This window comes from Polypterus senegalus, chromosome 1 (genome assembly GCF_016835505.1).
Source record: "Polypterus senegalus isolate Bchr_013 chromosome 1, ASM1683550v1, whole genome shotgun sequence".
Taxonomy (NCBI): Eukaryota; Metazoa; Chordata; class Cladistia; order Polypteriformes; family Polypteridae; genus Polypterus; species Polypterus senegalus.
The window spans coordinates 158,468,926-158,495,570 of NC_053154.1; the positions used below are offsets into that span (position 1 = coordinate 158,468,926).

Genomic DNA, 26,645 nt, shown 5'->3' on the forward strand with positions numbered 1-26,645 from the left:
GAAACACTATCTAGTGCCTACTGCAAAGTTTGGTGCAGGAGGAAAAGTGGTCTGGGGCTGTTTTTTCTGGTGTGGAGTAGCCCCCTTGGTTTCAATGCTGAGCATTGTTAATGCTATAACTCACAAAGGCATTTTAGATAATTATGCACTTCCAACTTTGTTACAACAGTCTGGGGAAGCCCCTTTTCTGTTCCAGTTTTGTCCATAAAGACTTGGTTTGACAAGTTTGGTGTGGCCTGAACAGAGCACAGACCTCAACCCTTAGAGCTTTTCAACATCAGTATCTGATCTCACAAATGTTCTTTTGGCTGAATGGGCGCACACACTCCACATTCTTGTAGAAAGCCTTCTCAGAAGAGTGATGGCTATTATAGCTGCAAATGGGGGCAAATCTATATCAGTGGTCAATGCCCAACAAACTTATATCGGAGGGATATGTCAGGTGCCCACAAACATTTGGCTCTATAGTGAGTAGTGTGTGGTTAACTTTTTTGACATTTACTCACGTCATATGTGCATTTGTGAGCTACAGGTATTAAAAGAAACTTTATGATGAGAAACTTTAGATAAGCATAATTCTATTTTCATTCGACTTTATTTGCAGGCATATATTATAATTCTTTGTGCTATATGCTCTGAGATTTTTTTTTGTAAGCAAGACAGAATTTTCCAGGTAAAGCAGTTCTCACTAACCTTGCTACATTTTGATTAGCATAAATTTTACCGTACTCTACAACAAAGAGACTTTAAACCTGTTAGAACTAAACTGTATAAAATACTTTTTAATGTTGTCTTCGAGAAAAAATAGTCAGAAAAGATGCCTCTAGGTGGCAGTAAAACCGCAGAAATCGTTTAAAAATGCAAGCTACTGTGAAGCAATTTCAGTCCTGCTACTCATACAACGCAATGCCGACACCCCTACGAACACATAAATCAAACCGACATTAATATCTTTCGCCCACTCCGACTGAAACGCCGCCACTCACTTTCAACGCCACCCCAGCACTGTTTGCCGCCTCCCGCCGTCGACGCCCGAGCCGACTGATAGGCTAAAAGTTCCTCAGGCTTATTTTCGTCGACAGTGATTGGGTGTTGAAAGTAACGGTGAAATGCAATCAAGTCGCCACAGAGTTTAGAGTAGAGATAGTCCGCTGTCTGCAACTAAACTCACCTGTAAACCGGGATTGTTGAGTCCGTTGAATATACACGACGGCTTTGTTAATTTAAATTGAGACATTTCTGAGTTACTCCTTTCATGGCGTCGGCTTGCCTTCAGCTCTCAGGCTTTTTCATCAGTTTCTTCGGATGGATTGGAATAATAATCGCAACTGCAACCAATGATTGGATTGTGACTTGCAGTTACGAGGTCACCACCTGCAAAAAGATGGACCAGCTGGGAATTAAAGGCCTTTGGCAGGATTGCGTGATGTCAACGGACCTGTACCACTGCAAAGCTCTGAGCGACATACTGTCCTTGCCTGGTAGGGATGCCAACCTTCTCTCAGAATTAACCTGTCGCGCTTGGAAATGCGTAGTAGATGGAATTCAATTCATCCAGTGCACTGCGCGCTCAGCTGTATGTTCTGTCACACACATGTCTTTCTTAACTGCTAAAATGTATTATTATTATTATTATTATTATTATTATGCAACTAAAGAAACGCCACGATCATTTGGGGGAAATTAATACGTTTTATATAATCAATTATGTACACCTCTTTTGGAAAATAGGCAGGGGTAATCAAGCAGTAACAGATATGGAAGGGTGGGCTTGATTAGCAAAAGTGGAGCAAGCTCTAGTAAGAGAGATCTTAAAAGAAAGTTTGGGACTGAAAACCTTTACATTTTTAATAACTGAAAACATGCCCAGGTCACAGTCTGGATGGGGTTTAAATGTTGTCTCAGTGTGTGTGGTGATTTTTCTCCAGGTACTGTAATTCTGTTTTGCTCCCGTATTCCAAAGATGTGCATGTTGGTTTATTTGGCATCTGTAAATTGACCCAGTTTGACTGCACATGGCCATGTAAGATAATGCCCTTCTATGGAATAGCACCAATGGGTATGTATGACTTTTGATAGACTGGCACCCATGGATATGTTAGATTGGGCCATTATATGGATGCCACCCATGGGTGTGTAAGATTGTACTATTTGATGGACTGGCACCTGTGGATGTGTAGGACTGGACACTTTGAATCACTGGCACCTATGGGTGTGTAAAATTGTGCCATTTGATGGATTAGAACCTGTGGGTATGTAAGGATGTGCTCTCTGAAGGAGTGGCACCTGCGGGTTTGTGAGACTGTGCCATTCAATGGATTGGCACCTGTCGGTGCGTAAGACTGTACGCTTTAATGGACTAGCACTCATGGGCATATAAGATTTTGTCATTCGATGGACTGCTGAGGGTATGTAAAAATGTGTCCTTTGGTGCACTGGCACACATGCATTTTGTAAAACTGTGCTCTTTGATGAACTGGCAAGCATGGTGTGTGTAAGATTATGCCAATCGATGTACTGAGACCTGTAGGTGTGTAAGATTGTGCTTGTTCAATAGAATGGCACCTATGTGTGCGTGAGACTATGCCTTTTGATGGACTGGCACCCCTGCACATAGATGACGGCTTATACTTTGGTACCCGAGTGCTGGCAATTGCCCTAACTTTTTTTAAAATTTTCCTTCAGTATTGCAATCTGATGGTCTCATCAGAGCTAAAATAATATGCAAGTAGTTTCTGGTACTTTAACAGCTAATGGAGTTGACAGTCATGTGTATCTTTTAGGAAAATGCCTCTAACCAAATTAAATTTTCATTAATTCATCTAACAAACTCAAAAACATTTGAGTAGCCAATATTGATTAAGTTCTTTCCCTTATCAAGAAATGCTGTCAAGTAAATTTTAACAAGATAAATACTTAATATCCATACATATTGACAATTGGGAAGCCTGAAATACCTTCTTAAAAATGGTGCTAGAAATACTTTATAGCACCAAATGAAATACCTGTAGTTACAAAGACATACAAAGGTATTCATCAAGTAAACAACAATGCAAACTAATTAGAAAAATCCTAGTAAATTTAAACATGCACCCACATTATTATGTATGCATACATTACAGATGTGCCTGTTTTTCTGCTTACTTTACAACTAGATAATTGTACAGTATATTCTATTCAACCCTAGATAGAAAAACTACCTGCTGTGGGTAGCATGTGTGTCTCTCACTGTGCAAGTCTTTTTAATAAAATGAAAAGCTCAATTAATTTTAACCACATGCATGTTTATACATAGTCTGTCCGTTTGTTTGTAAAGATAAATAAAACGGCAAAAATATACTACCCTATTGCTAAAAAAAGTATACAATTGTGCAAAGTAAATAAGCGTATTAACACCTGGATAGAACGTTTGAATCGTCAGACTATCTGTAAATACTACTCCGCCTTCCGCCTTTTAAAAAAATGGATTAACGTTGTTCACAAGTGGTAAGAACAGATCATTGAATTTTCTGTTAGATCCACACACATAAAACCGAACAACTGACAACTCTGTCTACAGTGAATGAGGGCACACGATAAACGAGCAGCACCGTGCAGGTCTATGGGGGTGGAGTCTTCACTATCCAATAACATTGTCGTCACGCTCTCTAGAGCCTCCTTTTCGTAGGAACCCGTTCTGGACTGCAAGCCGATAATTCGCAGGACAAGCAACCACCTGTCGTGTCTTGTAGCAGAAAGAAACAGAAGAATACTACTTCTTTGTCTTGTCTTTGCACAATGTCCTGTCTTGTTTGTGTTTTAGTTTTAAATCTTAGTTTAATTTTAAATTTTAATTATAATTTTAATTCAATTTACATTTTTTATTTGCACTGTGGACCCTGAGCTTCGCAATTTCGTCTATCTGTATACTTGTATATGGTTGAGATGACAATAAAGTTCACTTTGACTTTGAATACTGTTGGAGCGTCATTAGTGGAACTTTATTACATAAAGAATATTATATTTGTATTTCCTGTACACACTCTAGGTGAAACGATCCTGTCTGTACTTAAGTCAGCAGCTACATTGAATGTCCTTTTATTTACTGCCCCTTTTTAATTAAAGACGTAACCACACCCGCATACCCAGCAGCCAGCAGCGTTGCCAGAATTTTGTTGCTGGGTGGGCATTCATGAAACTAGGTGGGTGAATAATATTTCACCCAGATAAGATGGTTTATAGAACTTGACCATCAGTGGCTGAAGGAGGAATATCCTCTAATAAAACCCTGCTTACTGATGCACACAACGTTGGAAGATACACTCACACAAATTCAAAAATCCAGCTGTTAAAAATACAAATCCACCCTCCTTGGCTATTATAAGAAGAAAATTAAAATAATGACATTACTATTATGTAAAAAACAAAACAAAACAACTGGCATGATAGCACCCAAACTATAGACACCATTAATTGTCCTCAGTTAACAACACTGTTAAGTGAATGTTTTTTTCTCTCTCTCTAGCTCTAGCTAGGGATGATGAATAATACCAATTTGAAAATTGAAAATTGATTGGGTTGGCTGGGGTTCAGAGTGGGTGGGTTGTCACCCATCTATGCCCACCTTTGGCTATAGTACTGCCAGCAGCCCTTGCATCTTAACCTTAACAAGTCAAAAACAATAATTCAATACATAACACCAGTCTTGCTCCCATTAGATCAATTCAAACTTTCCTTATCAAATTCAGCCTCCTGGTGTTGGGAGGCTGATGTATCCACCACAACACTGCTTCACAATTTAATATTACAATATATTTATATTGGCATGCATTTAGAGCAGTACTATGGCACAGTGGTTAGAGCTGCTGCTTCACATTCCTGTTACACCAAGTCTGAAAATTAGCAATTTCTATGTGTACTTTCTACCTTTTTCCACCTTCTGAGCTTTTCCTCTTAGTACTCAGGTTTTCCCCACAAATATGTGTGAGTTAAGGAGTTTGGCCAATGTTTATCACCTTGGTATGATGAGAGTACTCTTTGATAAGTTGGCACCATATCTGGGGTTGGCCCCTGTCTCCTGTACTGTGCTGCTAGGATGGGCTCTACAGATAACCTAAACTGGGTAAGAGGACAAGAAGACAGATGGATGAATGAATTGACTTGATACTGAATAAATAAAAATGGTCCTTGTATATTATTCTGTATTCTGCCATCAGATTGGATGGTTCAGCACAGATTCTACTACAGAATGCCCAGGAGGTCATGGGTGGCTAGTTGGCCAAGGTCTCGAGGACTCTGACTGTGTCTGACTTTGTCTTTGACATTCTCCCTCACAATGGACTGTAGACTCCCAAAGGTTTGTTTTCTCCATGAATGTTGTTGACTGGAGTTTCCTCTCCACCGTTGTCCACTGCCCTTAGTGCAACAGTTAATCAACGGTCAGATATTGCTAGTTTAAATTTACGTTAATCAGTTTCAAACTACTTTATTTTCCATTCTGTATGTTTATGTCTAATAATTTTGTACATAGTAACTTGTAAAATTTATACTTGCCACTTTACCTGAGAACTTATCATAGCACCCTGTGCCTGCACTCAGTGAAGAGTGCTAGACAAAAATAAACGGAATCGTCTGCATACATATGGCATTAATGTCAGATTCATTTGGAGTATCAGATCAAAAACAGAGTTTCTTATAAATATATAGAAATATATAAATTATATACATAAGTGGGCAGTGATGTCTGTATGTGGGTGTTTATTTATTATTTATTGCAGTACTGAGATCTGTGCTTATTTTAATATTATTGTTACATAATCTGGACATCAGTCCTTGATGGCAGAGCAAGCTTTAGCATTTTTACTGTCCTACGCAAAGCTGTAAATGATGCCCTCCAAAAATTGTACAATCCGTTGACGTAATAGTCCTTTAAATGTATGATTATTGCTCTTTTACCCTTTGATATAGCTTTACCTATAATATTTTATTTACAATCTGGCAGTTAAAATGGATTATGAACCGATTTATATATTCACACATGGGCATTAAACTAAAAGAAGTGAGAGTTCAGGGTGATGTTTGTAGATGGGTGCAGAATTGGCTCAGACACAGGAGGCAGAGGGTTATGGTGCGAGGAACCTTATTAGAATTTGCCAATGTTAAGAGTGGTGTTCGACAGGGGATCAGTGTTAGGGCCGCTACTTTTTTTAAAATATAGAAATGCCTTCGATAGGAATATAAGCAACATGCTTGTTAATGCTGCAGATGATACCAAGATAGATGGATTGGCGGATAATCTGGAATCCATTATATCATTACAGAAGGACTTGGACAGCATACAGACTTGGGCAGATTTGTGGCAGATGAAATTTAATATCAGTAAATGTAAAGTATTACATGTAGGAAGTAAAATGCTAGGTTTGAATACAGAATGAGAGGTCTGAAAATCAAAAGTACATCTTATGAGAAGGACTCGGGAGTCGTAGTGGACTCTACACTATCAACTGCCAGACATTGTTCAGAAGCCATTAAAAAGGCTAACAGAATGTTAACCTATATAGCATGATGTTTAGAGTACATGTCCAAGGGTGTTAAGCTCAAGCTTTATAACACACTGGTGAGGCCTCAGTTTTGGTTTCCAGGCTACAAAAAGGACATAGCAGCGCTAGAAAAGGTCCAGAGAAGAGCAACTAGGCTGATTCCAGGGCTGCATTGGATGAGTTATGAAGAAAGATTAAAAGAGCTAAGCCATTTCAGTCTAAGCAAAAGAAGATTAAGAGGTGACATGATTGAAGTGTTTAAAATTATGAAGGCAATTAGTACAGTGGATTGAGACTGTTATTTTGAAATAACTTTATTAACAACATGGGGACACAGTTGGTAATTTGTTAAAGATAAACTTCTCAAAACAGTAGGACGTTTTCTTTAAACAGAGGACCACAGACACTATGGAATAAGCTACCAAGTAGCACTGTTATCAGTAGGACTTTAGAGACTTATAAAACTCGACTTGATGTTTTTTTAGAAGAATTAAGTGGATAGGACTGGCGAGCTTTGTTGGGTTCAATGGCCTCTTCTCGTCGAGATTGTTCTAATGTTCTGATCTTCACATTAATGTATGCATTTTCCATGGGCTAGATGTATACTGTATATTTGTTTTAGTGAAGTTCAATATTCTGGGTAAATGATGTCAGAAAACTAGCAGTTTATTAAAGATTTTAAGTAAATGAATGTAAATTTGACAGCATTTTAGATCTGAATATATTTTATTTAAAATTTGCAAGAACAAATATATCAATAATAAATAGATTAATTAATAGCTTCATGGGAGTTTCATTGAACAAATTCCAGTTTTTAAAAAGTAAACACCACTAATATGTTTAATTAGTTATTTACTACTTTAAAAATACAAATTCAAAACTAATTCTTTTCTTGACTTCATCTTTGTGATCTTTGTGAACAATTCCTTTTAAATATATTGCTTGGGCTCATTTGGTTTCTACTATAAAGGTTGCTGATTTAAGGACATATATGACTTATGTACATTATAAAGTGCATGTACAGCATACATGTGGTTTATATAGTATATATAAGTCACCCAAATGACTGCTACATTGCATTTAACTAATTTCACAAATTATTCAGATAAATACTAATACATAATATTAACATTGATACAAAACAGGCGTAATGTGCTAAGTATAACATATATAATTCAAGAAATGTCAAAGTTGTAAAATGTATTCTGACTGTTTTATTGAATAGGCCCAAATTCAGCCTTGGAGTATTCTTGTTCCCTAAATGTTGTCTGGGTTCATCAGAGGCACATAAACAATTCTTCTCAAACTGCTCATAATGGCAATGCACTATCCTTGTAAAATAAATGGAGAAATGGAAGGAAAAATTTAGGTTAGATAGAACTTTATTTGTTTCCAGGGGAAATGTTGGCCATTTACAGAAACTCTTTAAATGAATAAATACTAAATACAAAAACACTATAGTCTAAAGTCTAAAGGCGGAGTGGTGGCTCTGAGGCTAAGGATCTGCACTGGCAATCGAAAGGTTGCCAGTTCGAATCCCATAAATGCCAAAAGGGACTCTGCTCTGTTGGGCCCTTGAGCAAGGCCCTTAGCTTGCAATTGCTGAGCGTTTTGAGTAGTGAGAAAAGCGCTATATAAATGCAAAGAATTATTATTAAACACACGCTAGAATGATTTAAAAGGAAGCAAATTAAAAATAAAAAATAATGTTTGCCTTGGTAGTCCCAGTCCCAGTGAGATATTATGCAGACACATTGCTGTTAGTATAAGGGAGCCCCAGCAGCATTTCTTGACACAGTTCTGCTGAATAATTCATTGACAGAATGTCCTCAGTGTTATTGTGTCAGAGGTAAGATGTGCAGCATTGTTCATAATGGCACTCTGTTTTGTTTTCATTCTCTCCTTTGCTATGACCTCCAGGGGGCTCCAGAATGTGTCCTATAACTAAACTTGCCCTTTTAATTAGCCTGTTGATTCAGTGGGCTTCTCTTGAAGTGATGTTACCAGCACAGCACACCGCAGTGTAGAAAATCACACTGGCCATCACAGAGTTGTAGAAGATGTGAAGAGTGCCATTACCCACATTAAAGGAAAACAGTCTGCTAATAGTTCCTCTGTATACTGAGGACAGTCCAACCTGTCATTGATGTGGAACCCCAAGTACTTGAATGAATGCATCACCTTAATATTCACTCCCTGAATTCTGACGCGGTGGGCTGGCGCCCTGCCCAGGGTTTGTTTCCTGCCTTGTGAAGAAGCAGTGCAGACTCCCCCTGATCCAACGTACTTCTTACATTAAGCAATAAAAAAACACTAATGGATATACATAAACAAAATACAACAACTAGCAATAAGTAAAAAAAAAAATCATTGCGCTCACAGTGTTCCAATCTTAATGGTTACTGATTGCTTAAACCATACAGCATTTTTATTGGACCAGCAAGCCTAATTAGCTATGTAGAGCAGCAGTGTCCATACAGCTGGAACGTCTTTCTTGTTCCCAATTTATCTGTGTATTTTTTCTACCATCAACAAGATTAAAATGGGGAGACATCTGTACAGACTTTTTTCAAAACATGGCAGGATCTAATCAGTAATATTTTAAAATAAGTTTATAAAGCACAGAGAATTTATTAATTTAGGTATTTTTACAAGCCTTAAATTTTACACCGTTTGGCTTGCTCTCTCTCTCAAGGGTGGGGATCGATCTGTTCTTAACATAATTCTTTTTTTTGTAAAAACTTGATTGCTATGTATTGATTGTAATAAAATTAATAAATAAAAATTAAAAAAAATAAAATAAAATGGGGAGACAAATTCAGAGGGGCGAGATTGCGCTGGTTTGGGCATGTGCAGAGGAGAGATGCTGGGTATATTGGGAGAAGGATGCTAAGGATAGAGCTGCCAGGCAAGAGAAAAAGAGGAAGGCATAAGAGAAGGTTTATGGATGTGGTGAGAGAGGACATGCAGGTGATGGGTGTAACAGAGCAAAATGCAGAGGACAGAAAGATATGGAAGAAGATGATCCGCTGTGGCAACCCCTAATGGGAGCAGCCGAAAGAAGAAGAAGAATGAATTCTTTATTATTATTATTATTATTGTTATTATTATTCTTATTTGACAGGGTCTCACTTTTTTTGTGGAAGAGGTATCATTTAAGGTTTATTTTGACTCGTAACTGGACACGTGGCTAATTGCATATGCATTCAGCTGGCATATGAAATTAGCCATACTGTGTTGCAGGATCATTGTTATATACAGTATCTCAGTATATTTAGCTAATGGACCCCAAAAACTGAAATAGTAAAAGTTTTTTTTTAATGCATGGGTGCAAATCCAGCTGAAGTAGTGCAGGGTAGTGACATCATGAACGCGTAAAGCAGATCAGGCAGTGAAGTAAAATGTGAAATGGAGTATGTGTACTTGTACTTGTGAAAGTTCTGCACATGGCTGCTAGAGCTCTGTGGTGTCACACTGGCCCTTGCAAAGCACCATGGGCTGTTGCAAAAAAAACCCAGTTTGCCTAAGCCAGATGCACAGCAAATTTCGAGGAAATTGCTTGGCAAAGAAGTTCACGAGTGAATACAGCATATTTACTGCAAAAAATGCTTTGGCGAATCAACACTATTGACTAACATTGCCAGATTGGTCCCAAATAAATTAAAATCTGTGCCAATGAGTGTATCATGTGTGGACTGGCACAACATCCAGAGATGGTTCCCTCTGATGCTAGTGTTTGATCTTGAAAATTGAAAAACAAATTGAAAAAACTGAGTGATGGTCAGAAGAATGCAATGGAAGTTAATGTGTAGATATACTGTACCTGCCTGTCAAACACGATGATTAAGTCCAAGAACAGTGAAATGTATGCATATGAATTAGAATGAGATATTCTGTACTCATTATAAATTAACAATATATTGTATCACCCGCAACCAATTGCAACCTGACTCGTTTAACTCCTTTACACTGTTCGTCTTCTGCTTCAGTGTTATGGCCCAGAAGGACACCACTCTTTCTCTTTCATTCCCCTCTACTTGCATGTTCACTCTACTGCTCCTGAACACTGTACTGCTCCTTTTCATCCACACACATGTTGCTCCACATAGTGTACTCTCCTGCAGAGCAAGAGCGCTTCTGTTCCAGCACCTTCCACCCTCAATCCTGTCTCTTGGGCACCTTCCACCCTTCTTCCCAGGACCTCCTCCTCCTATCACTGAGATGTTTCATTTGCACAATGCACTGCACCTTCTGAAAGCACAGTGCTCAGTAGCTGTCTAGCCACATGGTTCTCTAAATCTCCAGCCTGATCATTACAATATATAAGTGGCCTTTGTGTTGTAACAATTGAAAACATACTATAACTAAATTTTGTAACAACATACAAATTTTGACAAATCAGAAGAATCCATTTGGCTTATTTGATTAGCTTATAGTTAAGTTGTCTCTCCAGACTTGTGTTTGAATTATATGATTTGGTAACTCATTTCAAATTGTCACAGTGGTGCTTGTGAAGAACTGCCACATGGTCTCCATTTTTGATTGACTTTTCCCTTCTTTTCTGTGCAAAACTGTTTTTTTCCTAATTTTTTAAAATCAAGAAATCAACCATTAAAAATCTCTTAACAACCTCTGAATATTACTACTCAGCTGTTTATCAGCAGGTGAAAACAATATAATGCAAATTTAATATGTGGGTGTTCTCACAGTAAAATGATTGTAATTTACATATTTTTAATCAAAATATTTTTCAAGGGCAGACAATACTAGTAAAATTTACCTTTATGTCACCTAATAAGTGTTATTAAAATTTTACAGCTTACGTCCAGACATCCCGAGCACTGATGATCTCAGCTTCTATCATCGGCCTGCCTGCTGTCCTCCTGGTTTTAATGTCTTTACCATGCATCAACTTGGGGAGCGAGCCAGAGTCAGTGAAGCACAGGCGTTCTGTGATTGGTGGCATACTCATTTTATTAATTGGTAAATATATTTTCATCTTATTTTAAATTGTGTTTATCATATTCAACTATCAGTTATATTTGTCTTAGTTGAATAAGACGAAGAGTGCACAAACAGTTTTATTAAGGAGTGTACTCCCTAGCTTCTCTCTGTGTCTAGAATATTGCCAAGAAGACCCAAGGAAATGTCAAAGATTGTGTTATTTAAATAATAAAATGCACCATGAAAAGGTAAGAAAAAGAATAACTTAAAGAACCAATGGAAAGGAGAGATGGCAGTGGAGTTTTTAACCAGATTGTTTAAAGCAATCTTAGAAAGTGAGAGGATGCCTGAGGAGTGGAGAAAAAGTGCACTGGTACAGATTTTTAAGAATAAGGGAGATGTGCAGAACTGTAGTAGCTACAGAGGGATAAAATTGATGAGTCACAGCAAGAAGTTATGAGAAAGAGTAGTGGAAGCTAGGTTAAGAAGTGAGGTGATGATTAGTGAGCAGCAGTATGGTTTCATGCTGGGAAAGAGCACCACAGATGCAATGTTTGCTCTGAGGGCGTTGATGGAGAAATATGGAGAAGGCCGTAAGGAGTTGCATTGTGTCTTTGTGGACCTGAAGAAAGCATATGACAGGGTGCCTAGAGAGGAGTTCTGGTATTGTATGAGGAAGTCGGGAGTGGCAGTGAAGTATGTAAGAGTGGTACAGGGTATGTACGAGGGAAGTGTGACAGTGGTGAGGTTTGCGGTAGGAGTGACGGATTCATTCAAGGTAGTTAATGGTGACCGACAGTTTGACAGACGAGATAAGACAGGAGTCCCTGAGGACTATTATGTTTGCGGATGACATTGTGATCTGTAGCAAGAGTAGGGAGCAGCTTGAGGAGAACCTGGAGTGATGGAGATATGCTCTAGAGCAGGGGTAGTCAATTATTATTTAAGAAGGTCCAGATAGAGACAATTTCCTCATGTACAGGTCCGCAGCATCATCAGAGTTTTTAATATGTGCTGGCATAACCAGTTTCACAGTAAATCTGAACATCATTAAATAACTGAACATATCATCCCCTCTTTCTTTCTCTCATATCCCACTACCTACTTTCTCTTGTTCAGTGAGAGAAATGAGCTGTTGCTTGGTCTGTCAGGACTTTAAATCTGGGCTCGAATGGTGTCAGTGCTATCCTCATGCATGTGTGAAGGTTGTCATCACTGAATGTTTTTTGTGACGTCCCAAAATCCACGCATCTCTGAGGGAACACTTGTTAGCGAGTTGTTGGCCAGTACATGAATGTGTTACAATCCTTGTTGACTGATCGTTAGTTGGCTATAAGATCACTTGTTTTCTGTAGCCTAACTGGCAAATTTAGTGGGTAACTTTTCTCAAATGTAATTTTGTACTTATTTTTCAGATTCCTGTTTTTAACCACTGCCACCATCTCAGAGCAGATGAGACACAGCAGTTTCAAGCTTCCTTTGGGAAGTATGAACATAAACGCCTCGGTTCATTCCAGATTAAAAGCCCAGTGTCAAGTTTCCGCCGTTTAGCTTAAGCCATGACGCATTGACTATTTCTTTGCTTTTTTCTCTCTTGTTTTCTCACTCCTGTATATTTTTTTCTCCATGTCAATGCTGCTACCACAAGAGTGCCAGCTGTTTTCACTCAGAATGCAGGTTTTCCGCTCCTCTATTCAGTGAAGGCCCGCCCTACTCTGCCTGTGATTGGCTGACATTCTTGCCTTCACTTTGACCAATATCAGTCTTCATGCTAAAACCTAACCAACTCGAACCCACGAAGGCAACAAGTACTGGCCAATCAGAGACACGTAGGAGGTCCCTTTCACTGATTAGCGGTGTAGAAACACTGTCAGAAAAGAGTCGCCGGTAAAAATGTAATCTCTGTCAAAACTAAATAAAACTCAATGATATGTCTGGGTCCGGACAGAACAGAGTCTGGGTCCAGACCCGGACTGCGGTCCTCCTATTAGTGACCTGTACTCTAGAGAGTAAACGAATGAAGGTCAGTTGGAACAAAACAGAATACACGTGTGTGAATGAGAGAGAGGGATTAGTGGAATGGTGAGGAAGTAGGGAGTAGAGCTGGTGAAGGTGGATAAGTTTAAATATTTGGGATCAACAGTACAGAGTAACGGGGAGTGTGGAAGAGAGGTGAAAAAAGAGTGCAGGCAGGGTTGAGTGGGTGGAGAAGATTGTCAGGAGTAATTTGTGACAGATGGGTGTACCAGCAAGAGTAAAAAGGAAGTTCTACAATATGGTAGTGAGACCAGCTATGCTATATGAGTTGGAGACGGTGGCACTGACCAAAAAACAGGAGACAGAGCTGGAGATGGCAGAGATAAAGATGTTAAGATTTGCATTGGGCGTTACAAGGATGGACAGGATTAGAAATTACTACATTTGAGTGTCAACTCAGATTGGAGATTTGGGAGACAAAGTCAGAGAGGTGACATTGCGTTGGTTTGGACATGTGCAGAGGAGAGATGCTGGATATATTGGGAAAAGGATGCTAAGGACGGAGCTGCCAAATAACAGGAAAAGAGGAAGGCTTAAGAGAAGGTATATGGATGTGGTGAGAGAGGACATATAGGTGGTGGGGTAACAGAGCAAGATATGGAAAATAAGATATAGAAAGAGATGACCTGATGTGGCAACCCCAAACAGGATTAGGCAAAAGAAGAAGGAAAGAAATGTTAAACAAGGTCCAGACCCGCTGAGCCTTTCTTAACATGTCTTGTCCTCTTTCTGCCAGGCGTGGTGACTTACCCAACTTTTGTAAAGTGCTTATCTCTCTTTCTCTGTGTGCATGTATGTATATATATATATATTTTCTCTCCTCAGGGATTAATAAAGGATATAAAATCAAAGTCAAAAAATCAAATCTTGCCTACCTGCTCCCTTAAATGCAGTCAGAGTTGGCGTTAGGCCCTCTATCTGCATTTCTAATCCTCCACAACTTTCATCTTTCTCTGTCACATTTGGAAGAAGTGACCTGCGTTCAATTCTTTAATCTGTTTTTCCCATAGTCAAGCAATATCAGTCAGTCAGTCAGTCAGTCATTTTCCAACCTGCTATATCCTAACACGCTGGAGCCAATCCCAGCCAGCGCAGGGCACAAGGCAGGAACAAATCCCAGGCAGGGCGCCACCCCACCGCAGGGCACACACACACACACACACACAAATGTGTAATAAAATAAACTGTGACTTCAAAAATGTTTGTGCTTTTTTCACTTGCTGAATAAGTCTGAGCAATTGTTTTTAAGCTAAACCTTGGAGTTTTGAGCAACACAGTAACCAGTAAGGATTCACAGGAATTTTTACCAAGAATAATGTAAAAGTGCAGGATCTTGCAGAAGATAAAAGGATCACTCCTCACCTTGAGAAAATTGGTATTTTAGACCCATTAAATTAACAAAAGGAACATCAGATGTACTATATAGCATTTATTTTATGTTTTTGCCGTTGATGAGAAAAGAAACAAAATGAAACTGATTGGCTGCAATGGATGTTTTTTGTTTTTGCCTATAAGACACCTCAGGTCTAAGGCATCACAGATGTATTGTACCACAGTCAAAGGACAAAAGAAGCCATTATTCACAAAGTAAAAATAAAAAATAAAAATTATGGATATTATTTGTAAGGCTATTTGACTTTATCACGTGCCGTTTGATAAAGGTTATATTGAATTTATACAGCACTTGATTGACACTAGAAGATCTGGAAGCAGCCTTAGGGGAGTCATAGGATGCGATTTAATACTTTCTTCATATAATTGTGGACTGTAGTTGGCTCCTTGTTTAAGAGGACAGGAATGAGCTAAAGTCTTCACAATGTGGGTCAGAGGAGGTTTAAAGAATCACTGCCATGAAGTCCCCATTTCACTTCTTGATTGCCACTCATTGTGATGTAGCATACATTTCTTCTGACAGCGTTAAACAGAAGTGTGCCAAGTTATTTTATTTACTTTATTGAAGTGTGCCTTTTATGACTGTGGTGTTCCAATTTTAAATTAGTTTCTGAGATTATTTAGACATTTAATGATTTCTGTAAGTCATTATAACACTTTAAATAACAATATGTAAATGGAAAATATTACATTTTTGTCTTGCAGCTTTATTTGGAATAATATCAACAGTGTGGTTTCCAATTGGAGCATACCGAGACTCAGGACTGATGACGTTTGGCTTCTCTCTGTATGCTGGTTGGATCGGTTCAGCTCTGTGCTTGTTTGGAGGATCTATGATCACTTGCTGTACTGGAGAGTCTCCTCAGTACAATGAAGATCGTTTTTATTATTCCAAGAAAGGAGCTCCTGCAACATCATCTCCAAACCATGCTAAGAGTGCACATGTTTAAGAGCTTTTAGTGCACATTTGCAATTGGAAAATGTACATTTGTATATTGCCTTTTTTACCAAGACTTTTTTGTTATGTTAAAACCAATTCCAGCTTTTTTTTACCAATTAAATAATAAATCATATCCTTTCTTTCTGAAGCCTTGAAAACAAAAATAACAAAAATCACCCTCTTTTATATAAAATCGTTATCTTTCCATTGTATCTTCCATTGATTTTTCTTCTATTTATCTAGTTCAGGGTCACGGGAAAGCTGGTTCTTATCCCATGAGTGTTGGGTGCAAGGCTGGAACACACTGACACAAGCACAATCACACTCTTTCCCAAAACTAAGGGCCCATTCACACCTAATTGTTTTCTGGCATTTCAATGCTGAATCAGATCACTCCTAAACCACCTAAAAAGTTATTTCCCATTATTTTCAATGACTTTGTTAGCACCATTTTTACAGCAAGCAATTTAGGAAACTCCTGCATACAACAGTTTCAGCCAAACACTTCTTCCAATGAAATCAATAAGAACATTCCTAAAATGTTGGTTAAACAAAAGAAGGGCGTTCTTGGATAAGCTGGTATTGTTGTGCATGCGAGTCCTTTGGTTGTCTAATGGCAGCTATTGAGGGAGCGGACAAGTGTCCAAATATCTTACAATCATGTGATTGAGTCAAGATGCAGGTATACATTTAGTTTTAACTAGGTTAAAGTTCAGTAAGATATTTTAACATAAGGGCAGAGTGGTAGTGCAGAGCTGGCATTCCTTCCATATAACACCAACTGTATGGGGTTTGCATGTTCTGCCCATACTTTTCTGGATTGTTTGCTATTAGTGAGTGTGTTTAACTGAGTAGTATTGCCCATTTTAACAGTGAATACTGGAAATGTGTCAGTAATACTTTTCAGTAAAGGAAAAACTAGGTTAGTCCTTCCTGTAGTAAATAACATCCAGCTCTTTTTTCAATCTGCAATCTGAGCCCATGGCTGAGTATTAGCTTCTCTGGCACCAGATCACACTTTTTCAAAATATATTTAACAAATAACTCAATTAAACCTAAACAGATACTTTAATAACAGTGGTGGACAGAGACACACATTCTAGGTGGAGCTGTTTGTTTCTTATTCAGACAGTTTCATTAACCATCCCAATAAGACTTCAATACAAACTGCAGGATACCAAGTGAAATAGTCAGTCAATTTAACTGGCATTTTAAAAAATCAGCAGATTAGTAATAATAATTAATTCATTACATCTGTATAGCGCATTTTCCACTACTCAAAGTGCTCCATGAGGGTAGGATCCGGTATGTGAACCCATGATCTTGCTACTGCGAGGACGGCAGCGCTACCATTGTGCCACCAAAAATGAAACATATAGCCTGCAGTAAACAATAAAATTAGCAAAGACACCATTAAGACAAAGTATTAGGAATTTCTAGAGTGCAATATGATGATGATGTCATATGTTAAGGTCAACTATATCCAAAGGAAAATGGGATTAGGATGGATATGTATGTGTGTGTGTGTTTATGTGTGACATCTTATTTATATAGGAATTTTGGCGTTCTGTCTTTCTGAGTGGTAAATCTCTCAGTGACTCTAGTATTAAAGTCATTTCACTCATGTTTTGTTAATCTTTTCAGATAAACGTTTCATGTCCCTAACTCCTGAAACAGTCCATGTTGTATCTGTCTTTTTAAAAAGTAAGCAATGAGAAGCAAAATACGGCATTTGCATGACTGCATGCAGATAGCCAAGCCTTTCTGCTGTGCCAATTACAGAAGAAGCCTTGCATGTAGATTTGACCTTTTTTGCTGGCCTGTTGTGTGATTTTGATGTCTGCTTGATCAGGGCCAAGTTCTTTGATTTGTAGTTTCTCTGCTAAGGTTGGAGAAGAGATCTTGAATTGAATTTGCAGGTGGCTAAAATCCCATATCTTCATTATGCATGCTCATCATTGTCAATAGCAGTTTTTGTGTACGCTGGCAAACAACATCAGATGTCCCAACTCCACTACTGGTCTCTGCTTGGGGTGATAAATTAATCACCTTTTAGGCTGATTGGCTAAATTTACATTGCTATGTGGATATCTTTTGTCAGTGATTGGCTACACTACTGCAACAACTGGGTGATTGTTCTAGTGAACACAGTACCCCAGAAGAGATATTTAGAGAGAGGGGGTGATTATAAAGTGAAGTTCACTCAGATTTGATTAATTATTATTATATATTGCACACTATTATTTCAAACACACGCATTCATAAAATGAGTAATTATTGTTTATTTTAAAAATTCATATTTTGGAAACCAAACTTAAAAACACTTTGGAGCAGGGAAGGTTCAGCACTAGCGCCCTCTATTGACCGGCTGCCACTGTTTAATAATAGGTTTATTTGACTGGATTGCAAGCAGCCCAGTCTTTTTTGCTGGTGGTGTGATTGAGGCCTGAAAAGGACCGGTGCATCGTCCACCACATCTGCTTCTTGTCTTACCCCTAGTTCTACAGCCGTAATCACTGGCTCCCTGGGAACCTAAACTGGGCTGATTAAATTTATCCCTCAGTACATGCAGGACTACAGTGACTTTGGCAAAATAGACGCACTCGTAAGAAAAATAAAATGGCCTTGCAGGAAGACGTAAAAAAATTTCAGCTTCTTCCAGACACATGTTAGAAAAACAACTAATGTCAGGATGAGATTCCTTGGGTAAGACAATGACGGAATAGATGCATAGAATGTTCTTATAAAAAAAGTATTGCAAACTTAGACTACAGCAATTAGGGATAGACAGTGTTTGACATTTAGGCTTTGGGCGGTGGGGGTCGGTGGGCTGGAGTTTAGGGGCAGACATTTTCACAACCATACTTCTACAAATTCATAGATAGATACACCATATTCCAAGTCACATAACATAAACTGTTTGTGAAATAAAGTTACAGTATAACCTAACTCTCGCAATAACAGGTTTAAAACCTTGAAATTCTGAAAAAGTACACAAGCTATAATGAAACTGAAAGGACTGATGACTTCTTTTTTTGGGCTTAATGTACTTGAGCCAAAGTAAACACTTTTTTACTTTTAAACAAGTTAGAAGATGCACGCAATGGTGGAGTAATACGGAGGCATTGTGGAATTGAATTAACTTGAGTTAGGTGGACTGTGGAGGTGTGGGTAGGCATTTGTGTGGTTATAATATGATGGACTAGTGTCCTGTCCAAGGATGGTTTCAGCCTTGTTCCTTATGGTTGCTGGGTTAGGCTCCAATTTCCCTGTGTCCCTGCTTAAATAAGTGGGTTTAAACCAGGGGTATCCAACTCTGATCGTGGAGAGCTAAAGTGGCTTCAGGTTATCCTTTCTGCTATAATTTTATGTCAATGACCAATTTATACTGCTAGTTAACTCTTTTCTCTTCATTTTAATCGACTTCTGATTTAACACTCACATCCCTTAATTGCTTTTCTTCCTTTAATTAGCAGCCAAATAATAATGAGATACAAAATGAGCCAATGCATGACCTACAAACCTGTGTCCATCCTACAATATCTGAAAATATAGAAAAGGAAAGGTATCTGTGTGTTATAACCCCGTCACTCAACCCAGATTGCGATTTGCTCAATGCTGATGACCCTTTCGATGTTACACTTGCCGGCATTAGAAATTTTGCAACAGAAGTAATGTTTCTAAAGTAATTAAACATCTAATTTTATGTATTCTTGTTTTTGTTTTGTAAATAAACGAATGTAAAAAACAGTGAAGTTTTTCTCTTGCCTGTGCCTGCGTCGGGGATATAACACACGAGTGCCTGTGGCGGGGTTATAACATATGAGTACCGGTCTCAGTATTGTTGCTCTGCTCAAGTCCACAAAACATTTTGACAGTGATCTCAAAAATGGAAATCAACTGCTTTGCAGATCTCTGCTGTGTTAGAATGAGAGTCAATAACAAGAACTGGCTTCCAATTAAGAAACTGGCGTGAAATTGGTTGGAGTTTGAGACCCCCGACTTAACTGGCCATCTGTTGATTTATTTCGCATCTCATTTTTGTTTTGGCTACCATTTAAGGAAAAAGGAAGCAAACCAGAAGACTGGGTCTTTAAAACAAGTCATTTAAAATGAAGGGAAAATAAGTTAATTAACAGCAAAAATTGGTTACCAATTAGAAAGTGATAGACCAAGATCAGAAAATGGATGCATTGATGGAAAGTTGGAGCATAATTCATTTGTTCTTTACTTCATTAAAGAGACATTTTTGTTTATTAAATATTTTGTCACATGGTGTGTTAGTTGTGTCTTTGAGGTTTGGGCAGGCGGCACATTCAAACATAAGATGTGGGCACACGGACATGCAGACATGAGTGTGCAACTTTGCCGTCATTTAAATAGCCTCTTAAGGATCTGTTTGCAGGCAGGAGTGGCAATCTGACATGTAGAAGAGAAACAACATTGTATGCCAAATATACAGTACACGCTGAAGTGACCTCTCTCAAGCTAAATCTGATTCAGTAAACTAATCTGTCATTTATGGAGTACAGAAGAATTCTCTATTTTAATGGTAGGTGACGTGCAAGACAGTGTAGGATGAATTAAATTATGGTGTTCATCGATTGTAAACGTATTTACATTAGCTGTGGCCTTAAACGTTTGAGAAAAAAATACAACGCTCTATTGGTTGATTTATTTTAGTAACATAGTGCATCCATTAGGGGGCTCCACAAAAGAGACAGAAGGTACAAGTAGACTATTTTATATAGTAAAAGATTTACAGCCATCTGTCCACATTTACATTAATTTGTTTACCAGATGCTTATATACAAAGTGGCATACAAAATATGGCCAACATAACCAAGTAGACTTCAGCCCCTGGACTGCTTTGGAACAACAATTACAGGATAAGGTATGAAAATTGATTATCACATCCATCTGTATACTTTGCTTTTCATTTCTATCTATCTATCTATCTATCTATCTATCTATCTATCTATCTATCTATCTATCTATCTATCTATCTATCTATCTATCTATCTATCTATCTATCTATCCATCTATGTGTTTCTACTGTACTCTGACGATACAACAACAACTCCTACTAATGTACACCTAAAACCTACGAGTCTTTCCTGAGAGCATCAGGTACCAGTCTGTCGCAGAGCACACTCTCTCTGACGCTCACAGAAATTTAGAGTCATGACTTAAACTATCTTGTGCATCTTTCGGATGTTTGAGGAAAACCTGAATGCCAGGGGAAGAAACTTACGACATAGACAGAATATGCAAACTTCACAAGGAAATGCACCAGCTATTAGAAAATTCAAAAGTATTGTGATCAGTGTCGCCAGTTTAATATGACTCTGTTATCAAGTAAATTAAATTAGGTTAAAATATTTCAAGTTATAAAAAGTCTTTTACTGATGTTCATTAATAAACGGTTGTGTATGTACCTGTATATAATAGCATATAGCACTAATGCTGAATTTGTTATTCTGCACTTCTGACCAGCAAAACAAATATTGAACATATATGCCATGGATGCAGCAACACACGTGAAAGAGAAATTCACTTTCCCATTGTTAATAATGTATAATTATGAATCAGAATATTGTAATTATTGTATATAGCCAACAAAAAGTCGATCCTAGTTTTTCTTTCTTGTATACTTTGCTGTTACAATAGTTAGCTTTATCAGCATCTCTTAAGATCACAAAGTTACAATTGGAAATTAATTTGGTTTTCCTGTTAAAAACTTTTGTATGTTTCAGTTAAATAAAAATATAAAGCTGGAAACTTGTTTTAAGTAAATCTGTAATCGATGTTCTTGGTGATATGATATACATTGTGTGTCATGAATGTGGGCTTTGCAAGTGTCTTGTGGAAAAAAGATTTATTGAGAAACCACATGGGCTGGTGAGAGGTTATCTGCTTAGTAATAAAACACTAGGGTCTGTGTGTCCAGTCTGACCAATCTGATTGGTCAGTTTGGCTTTAGTGTGATTTGTCAGTTTCACTTTGGTGACATCATGAAAATGGAAGTGTGTGATGTGCACAAGGAGGAGTAAAAGTGTATGAGACACACTGAGAGCGTCACCTTCAAAGATGGCAAGTATAAAACTGGACAGGAGGTGAGAAAAGATGTCTCAAAAGTAATGGCTGAATCAGAGAAGCAGGCTTTACAGAGATGCGCTCGAGAGAGGGAGCTCAGATGAAGAGATGTTAACACACACAAATACAGAGGAAAACAGCTGAAGGTTCACATAGGGCAAGAGATAACAAATATTTTTAAATGATTTTATTACCTGCCTTCAACAGGTACTGTAGCTAATACCATATATAACAGCAATTTCTGTTCCTGTTCCCAGAGCACAGGCGGTCCTGCCAAAGATGAACACCATACCCGAACTGAACCCTTTCGTCCTGGGGAAGACAATAAAAAAGGAGCCAAAAACTAGGGAGAAGGTGTCACTAGAATGGCAGCACTCCTGAAGAACACTACACCGTACCTCACACTGTTCTACGAGAAACACTTTGAGTCTCAGCCCTTTACCAAATATCTTCAATTTAAAGAGGCTTTCCCAGCTGGAACCCCTGCCTTGTTTCATCTTCCTTTGTGTTTTATTACATCTAACATAAAGTAAATGAGACTGATCGAAAATATCCAAAAAGCCATAGGTGATTTATTGAGGAATCTCTCAGAAGACAAGTGAAGGGTATTTACAGGGGTGGACTACAAATAATGCAATAATATTTATGGTAAGATTTGCTTTAACATCGGTCTCATTGATTTCACGACAGACCCCAAATATCAAGGGTACCCAGCTCCGGTCATGGAGGTCTGCAGTGGATTTACACAATTAGACACCAGACCTAGCAGGTAAGGAAATTTAGTATTTACTTATATGGCTTGTTAGTGCTTTTGTTCATCCATGACAAATTTTTATAACATTCCTGAGTTTTTGTTTTTTGAGAACATTCCATCTTTATGTTTTGTGGTCCAGAGCAGATTTGTATATGTTGGTCCTTTTCTTTTCTCTCACTTATTTCAAAACATTTTATTAACATAGGCAATTCATGATGCATATATACAAGTTTAAATGGAAGCACTTTAAAAAGCTGGTGGTTCCTTTGCTATTTGCACCTCATTATTAAGAAAACAATCAACAATTAAAACCTAAATGCAGCAGTTAAAAACTAAAATAGATAAAGAGTGCTGAATTGTAACATGAGAGCTAACTAAAACTAAGCTCATAAAATGTATTGCTTTAGTAGTAATAAATAGAATGAACTTACACTGCGGTGCAGTGTTTTGCCTGCTGCTCTCCTTCTGTTTCCATCACTCCTGCATGACAGTTGAAGACACCCATCCATTGCTTCCTTCTATTGTTCAAAGTTTCACTGGCTGAGTGCCACAGTTTCCTGTTGGATGGTTATTCTTTTTTCTGTTTATAACAGTGATCACTTGCACTTCCCCAGAGTCACACTCTTAAACTTCTCTGGATGTCTAATGAAGTTGGAACAAATGAGAAACTATTTTAATTGTAGTTTTCATTGATGCTTTCTTTCATCCTTTCATTTTCTAACCTGCTTATCCAGCTCAGGACTTTTTGACAGATTAAAACAAGACTTTACACCTTCTAACTGTAATTACAACTTTGCCTAAATATACAATCTATCTATCTATCTATCTATCTATCTATCTATCTATCTATCTATCTATCTATCTATCTATCTATCTATCTATCTATCTATCTATCTATCTATCTATCTATCTATCTATCATTAACTAATATCTATCTATCTATCTATCTATCTATCTATCTATCTATCTATCTATCTATTTGACAAATAAAGCAAACTTGACCTTTTGCATATTACATGCACAAGACCCTCAATAATGGAGTTGTAAAAAAAAAGAGAAGTGCTACAATATTAGACTGGCAAATGATACACAAATATTGACTGCCATGCTCCCCATACCCACACTCTATTTATAATGTAGTGAAACTAACTCCAGTGGTCTTGTCTGCTCTTCCTGGCGTGTACACTGATCTTGCGGCAACATCTTTCTCTTTCTGTCCCTGGAGGGCCGCACTGACTACAGAGTTTCGTTCCACTCATTTTCTTAATTAGAAGCCAGTTCTTGCTTTTAATGAGACATGTCATTGTATTAGATGGTGAACTCTCCAGCTGCCGTCTCAGAAATTACCGTTCTGCATGAAACTCAGGGAAAGTGTTATTGCTCTCTTGGATTTAATACATCAACGTTAAGTGCCCTTGCCATTTGCTTTTTTATTTCAATTCACTTCCTTGTTAATTTTCTGTTAATTCTACTGCGACTCATGTACTGTACCTCTTGAACTGGAGTGCTCAATTCGTAGCCCTAGAAGACCACAGAGGCTGCACGTTTTCATAGCAGCAAAATGTCTTAATAAAGATGATTGTGTCTTTCATTAAACTCCTTGCTTGTATAACTTTTTCTTTGCTTGTCTTGGTACTTTCTAGGAGGATTTAAAATGTCATTGCTGTATGCCCTTTGCTTTCTTACAAAATGGTGGAAAAACAAGAGGCATTTAGAGATTATTTTGTCACAGCCTTAGACTTTCCTTCCATAATTAGATTAAATTAGACCAGCTCAGAGTTGTGGGGGCAAGCAGCCTACTGATGAAAAGCTTCAATCCTCAATGTGGTGCCAGTACACTACAGGACATCAGTTTAGAATTGGCTATTAACACTAAAACATATGTCAATTAGATACTGGTGCACACATGCTCAGACTTGGGGAGAACTTGTAAACTCTGCCCAATCATATAGGCCCAGTCTTCTGGAATGTTATGTTTCAATTTGAATTTTTGTGTATTTTATACTTTTCTGCTGTGTTTGTTAATTTGAATTACCATTCTTCATGTTATTTCTGTTAGTTTCACTTATTATGTATTACTTGTTTTCTCACTACTTATGTGTGCCTCCATTCCATGTGTTGCATGGGTGGAGCCCCAGGAGGCAGGGCCACCCTTATATCACAACTCCTGCGTCCTTCTGCTGGCTATGTATTCCATTCAGAAGTGTGACCCAGCAGTTGAGTGAGTATTTTAGTTGATTTGAGTCTTATTGCAAGTATTGTTTTACAAGTTTTCTTGTTATTGGAATTCTCTTTTGGCTTTTGTATTGGGACTTGTCTGCTCAGGATTGCCTTTTAAGCATCTCTTTTGGATCCAAGAAATTGTGCCTTGTACTTTTCTATTTTTATAAAATAAATACTTTATTTATAAAGATTATTTGTTTGCCCTGTTCATACAAGCCAAAGGTTTACAGTTGTCCTTAAGTTTTATTTTTGAGGCTAAAATACCTTTCGGATCTGCAAAGCTTGAGGGAAGCAGAAGGCTTCAGATCCTTTTGTCATGTCTGGGACTCCCAATCACAACATGGAACTGTGTGCCACTTTTTTAAAGAGTAGCTACATTGTCCTGAACAAATGCTGAGGTAAATCACCATAGCACTCTATTCAATGTCAGTCACGGAAGTGCTTGTTTGTCACACGTCAAATATCCATCCAGAAAAAGCAAAAAATAGCTTATTGAAATCACGGTCACGGGAAGCCTATCTTGGCAGTGTTGATCATCAATCAAGAGCCAGTCCTGGATAAAGTGCCAGGTTTACACATGTCTTTAAATGTAGGACAACAACTCACTGCAAAACATGCATTTTACAAGGAAATCTGGAAAGACACCTCATGACTAAATAAGCAGTCTAGAGGACACATCTGCATAGAAAATTGCAGCACAATAATTCATATATCACTTAAGTGGATTTATTCTGCTGCCGCACAATATAACATTCTGAATAAGCAGATAATTCATTTCAAAGCACAAATTAGACTCTAGTTAGAAGGTTGGGTGCAATGAAAACCTCCTGGAGCTACTGAAACTGAGTATCTGTCATTTTGTTGGACTTCCTGTTGTTAGGTACAACTTAAAGTCCTGTAAAACTGCATGCATTTTTCAGCGATTTTCAGTCACAGACTCCATTTACATTACTGTCACATTAGAGTAACATTATGACCGTCACTCATGTAGACACACCTAACAACTCAGTCCAGTCTGAAACTCGCCCCTACAAAGTTTGCTTTGTCTTAAGTTGTAGGGGCGGGCTTGTGTAAGAGCTGACAACCAATGAGCACTCAGCCAGAAACACAATGCATATAATGCAGCTATGAAAAATAAGGAATGTGGGTATTTTGAACCTTGAAAACAGAAGATCACCTGTCTGATGTCTTCTGCTTCACATACAATAGAATGGAAAAAATAAAAAAATTAAAAAAAGAGCAGAGATTTCAGTTGAACACGTGACCTCTTTGCATAGACACTGGCTCTGTCAGGCACCATGTTATTGGCCTCCAGAAGAAGGTGTGGTCTTGCTATACTTTGGAAATATGAAACTGTGCTAGGAAGTTGTCCAGCTGTCGTGTCATTTGACATCCCACGTGATACATAGTTGTATAATCTGGTATTCTCAGGTGACAAGATCAGAAACTGCAGTGGTCAGGGCTAGACATTGGTGACATCAGCTTTAGGCTCAAACATAGTATTCATATTGTGATATTGATATGATTTACATTGTGCATTTTTAAAGATCTCCAGTCACTTTTGATTTGAGTATGTGAGGAGCAGATTTACTTGTTTTGTGACAACGTGTACAAATTTGAGGGGGCCAAGGTGATCATTCATATGTATGATATTCTCATATTTTTGTGTATGCGAGCATACAAATGTCTTACAGGTAGGTCCACACTTGAATATACGGGCAAGGTTTTGGGTGAAACACCA

The 26,645-nt window shown here is 38.0% G+C and overlaps 1 protein-coding gene across 1 annotated transcript; it reads left to right on the forward strand.

Annotated features, from left to right (window-relative positions):
• Positions 1-817: 817 nt before the first annotated feature.
• Positions 818-20,092, forward strand: LOC120534042 (claudin-11-like). Its single transcript, XM_039761279.1, has 3 exons — positions 818-1,481; positions 11,337-11,501; positions 15,597-20,092. Exons 1-3 carry the CDS (start codon positions 1,256-1,258, stop codon positions 15,839-15,841), a joined length of 636 nt encoding a protein of 211 aa, XP_039617213.1. The 5' UTR covers positions 818-1,255; the 3' UTR covers positions 15,842-20,092.
• Positions 20,093-26,645: the final 6,553 nt, after the last annotated feature.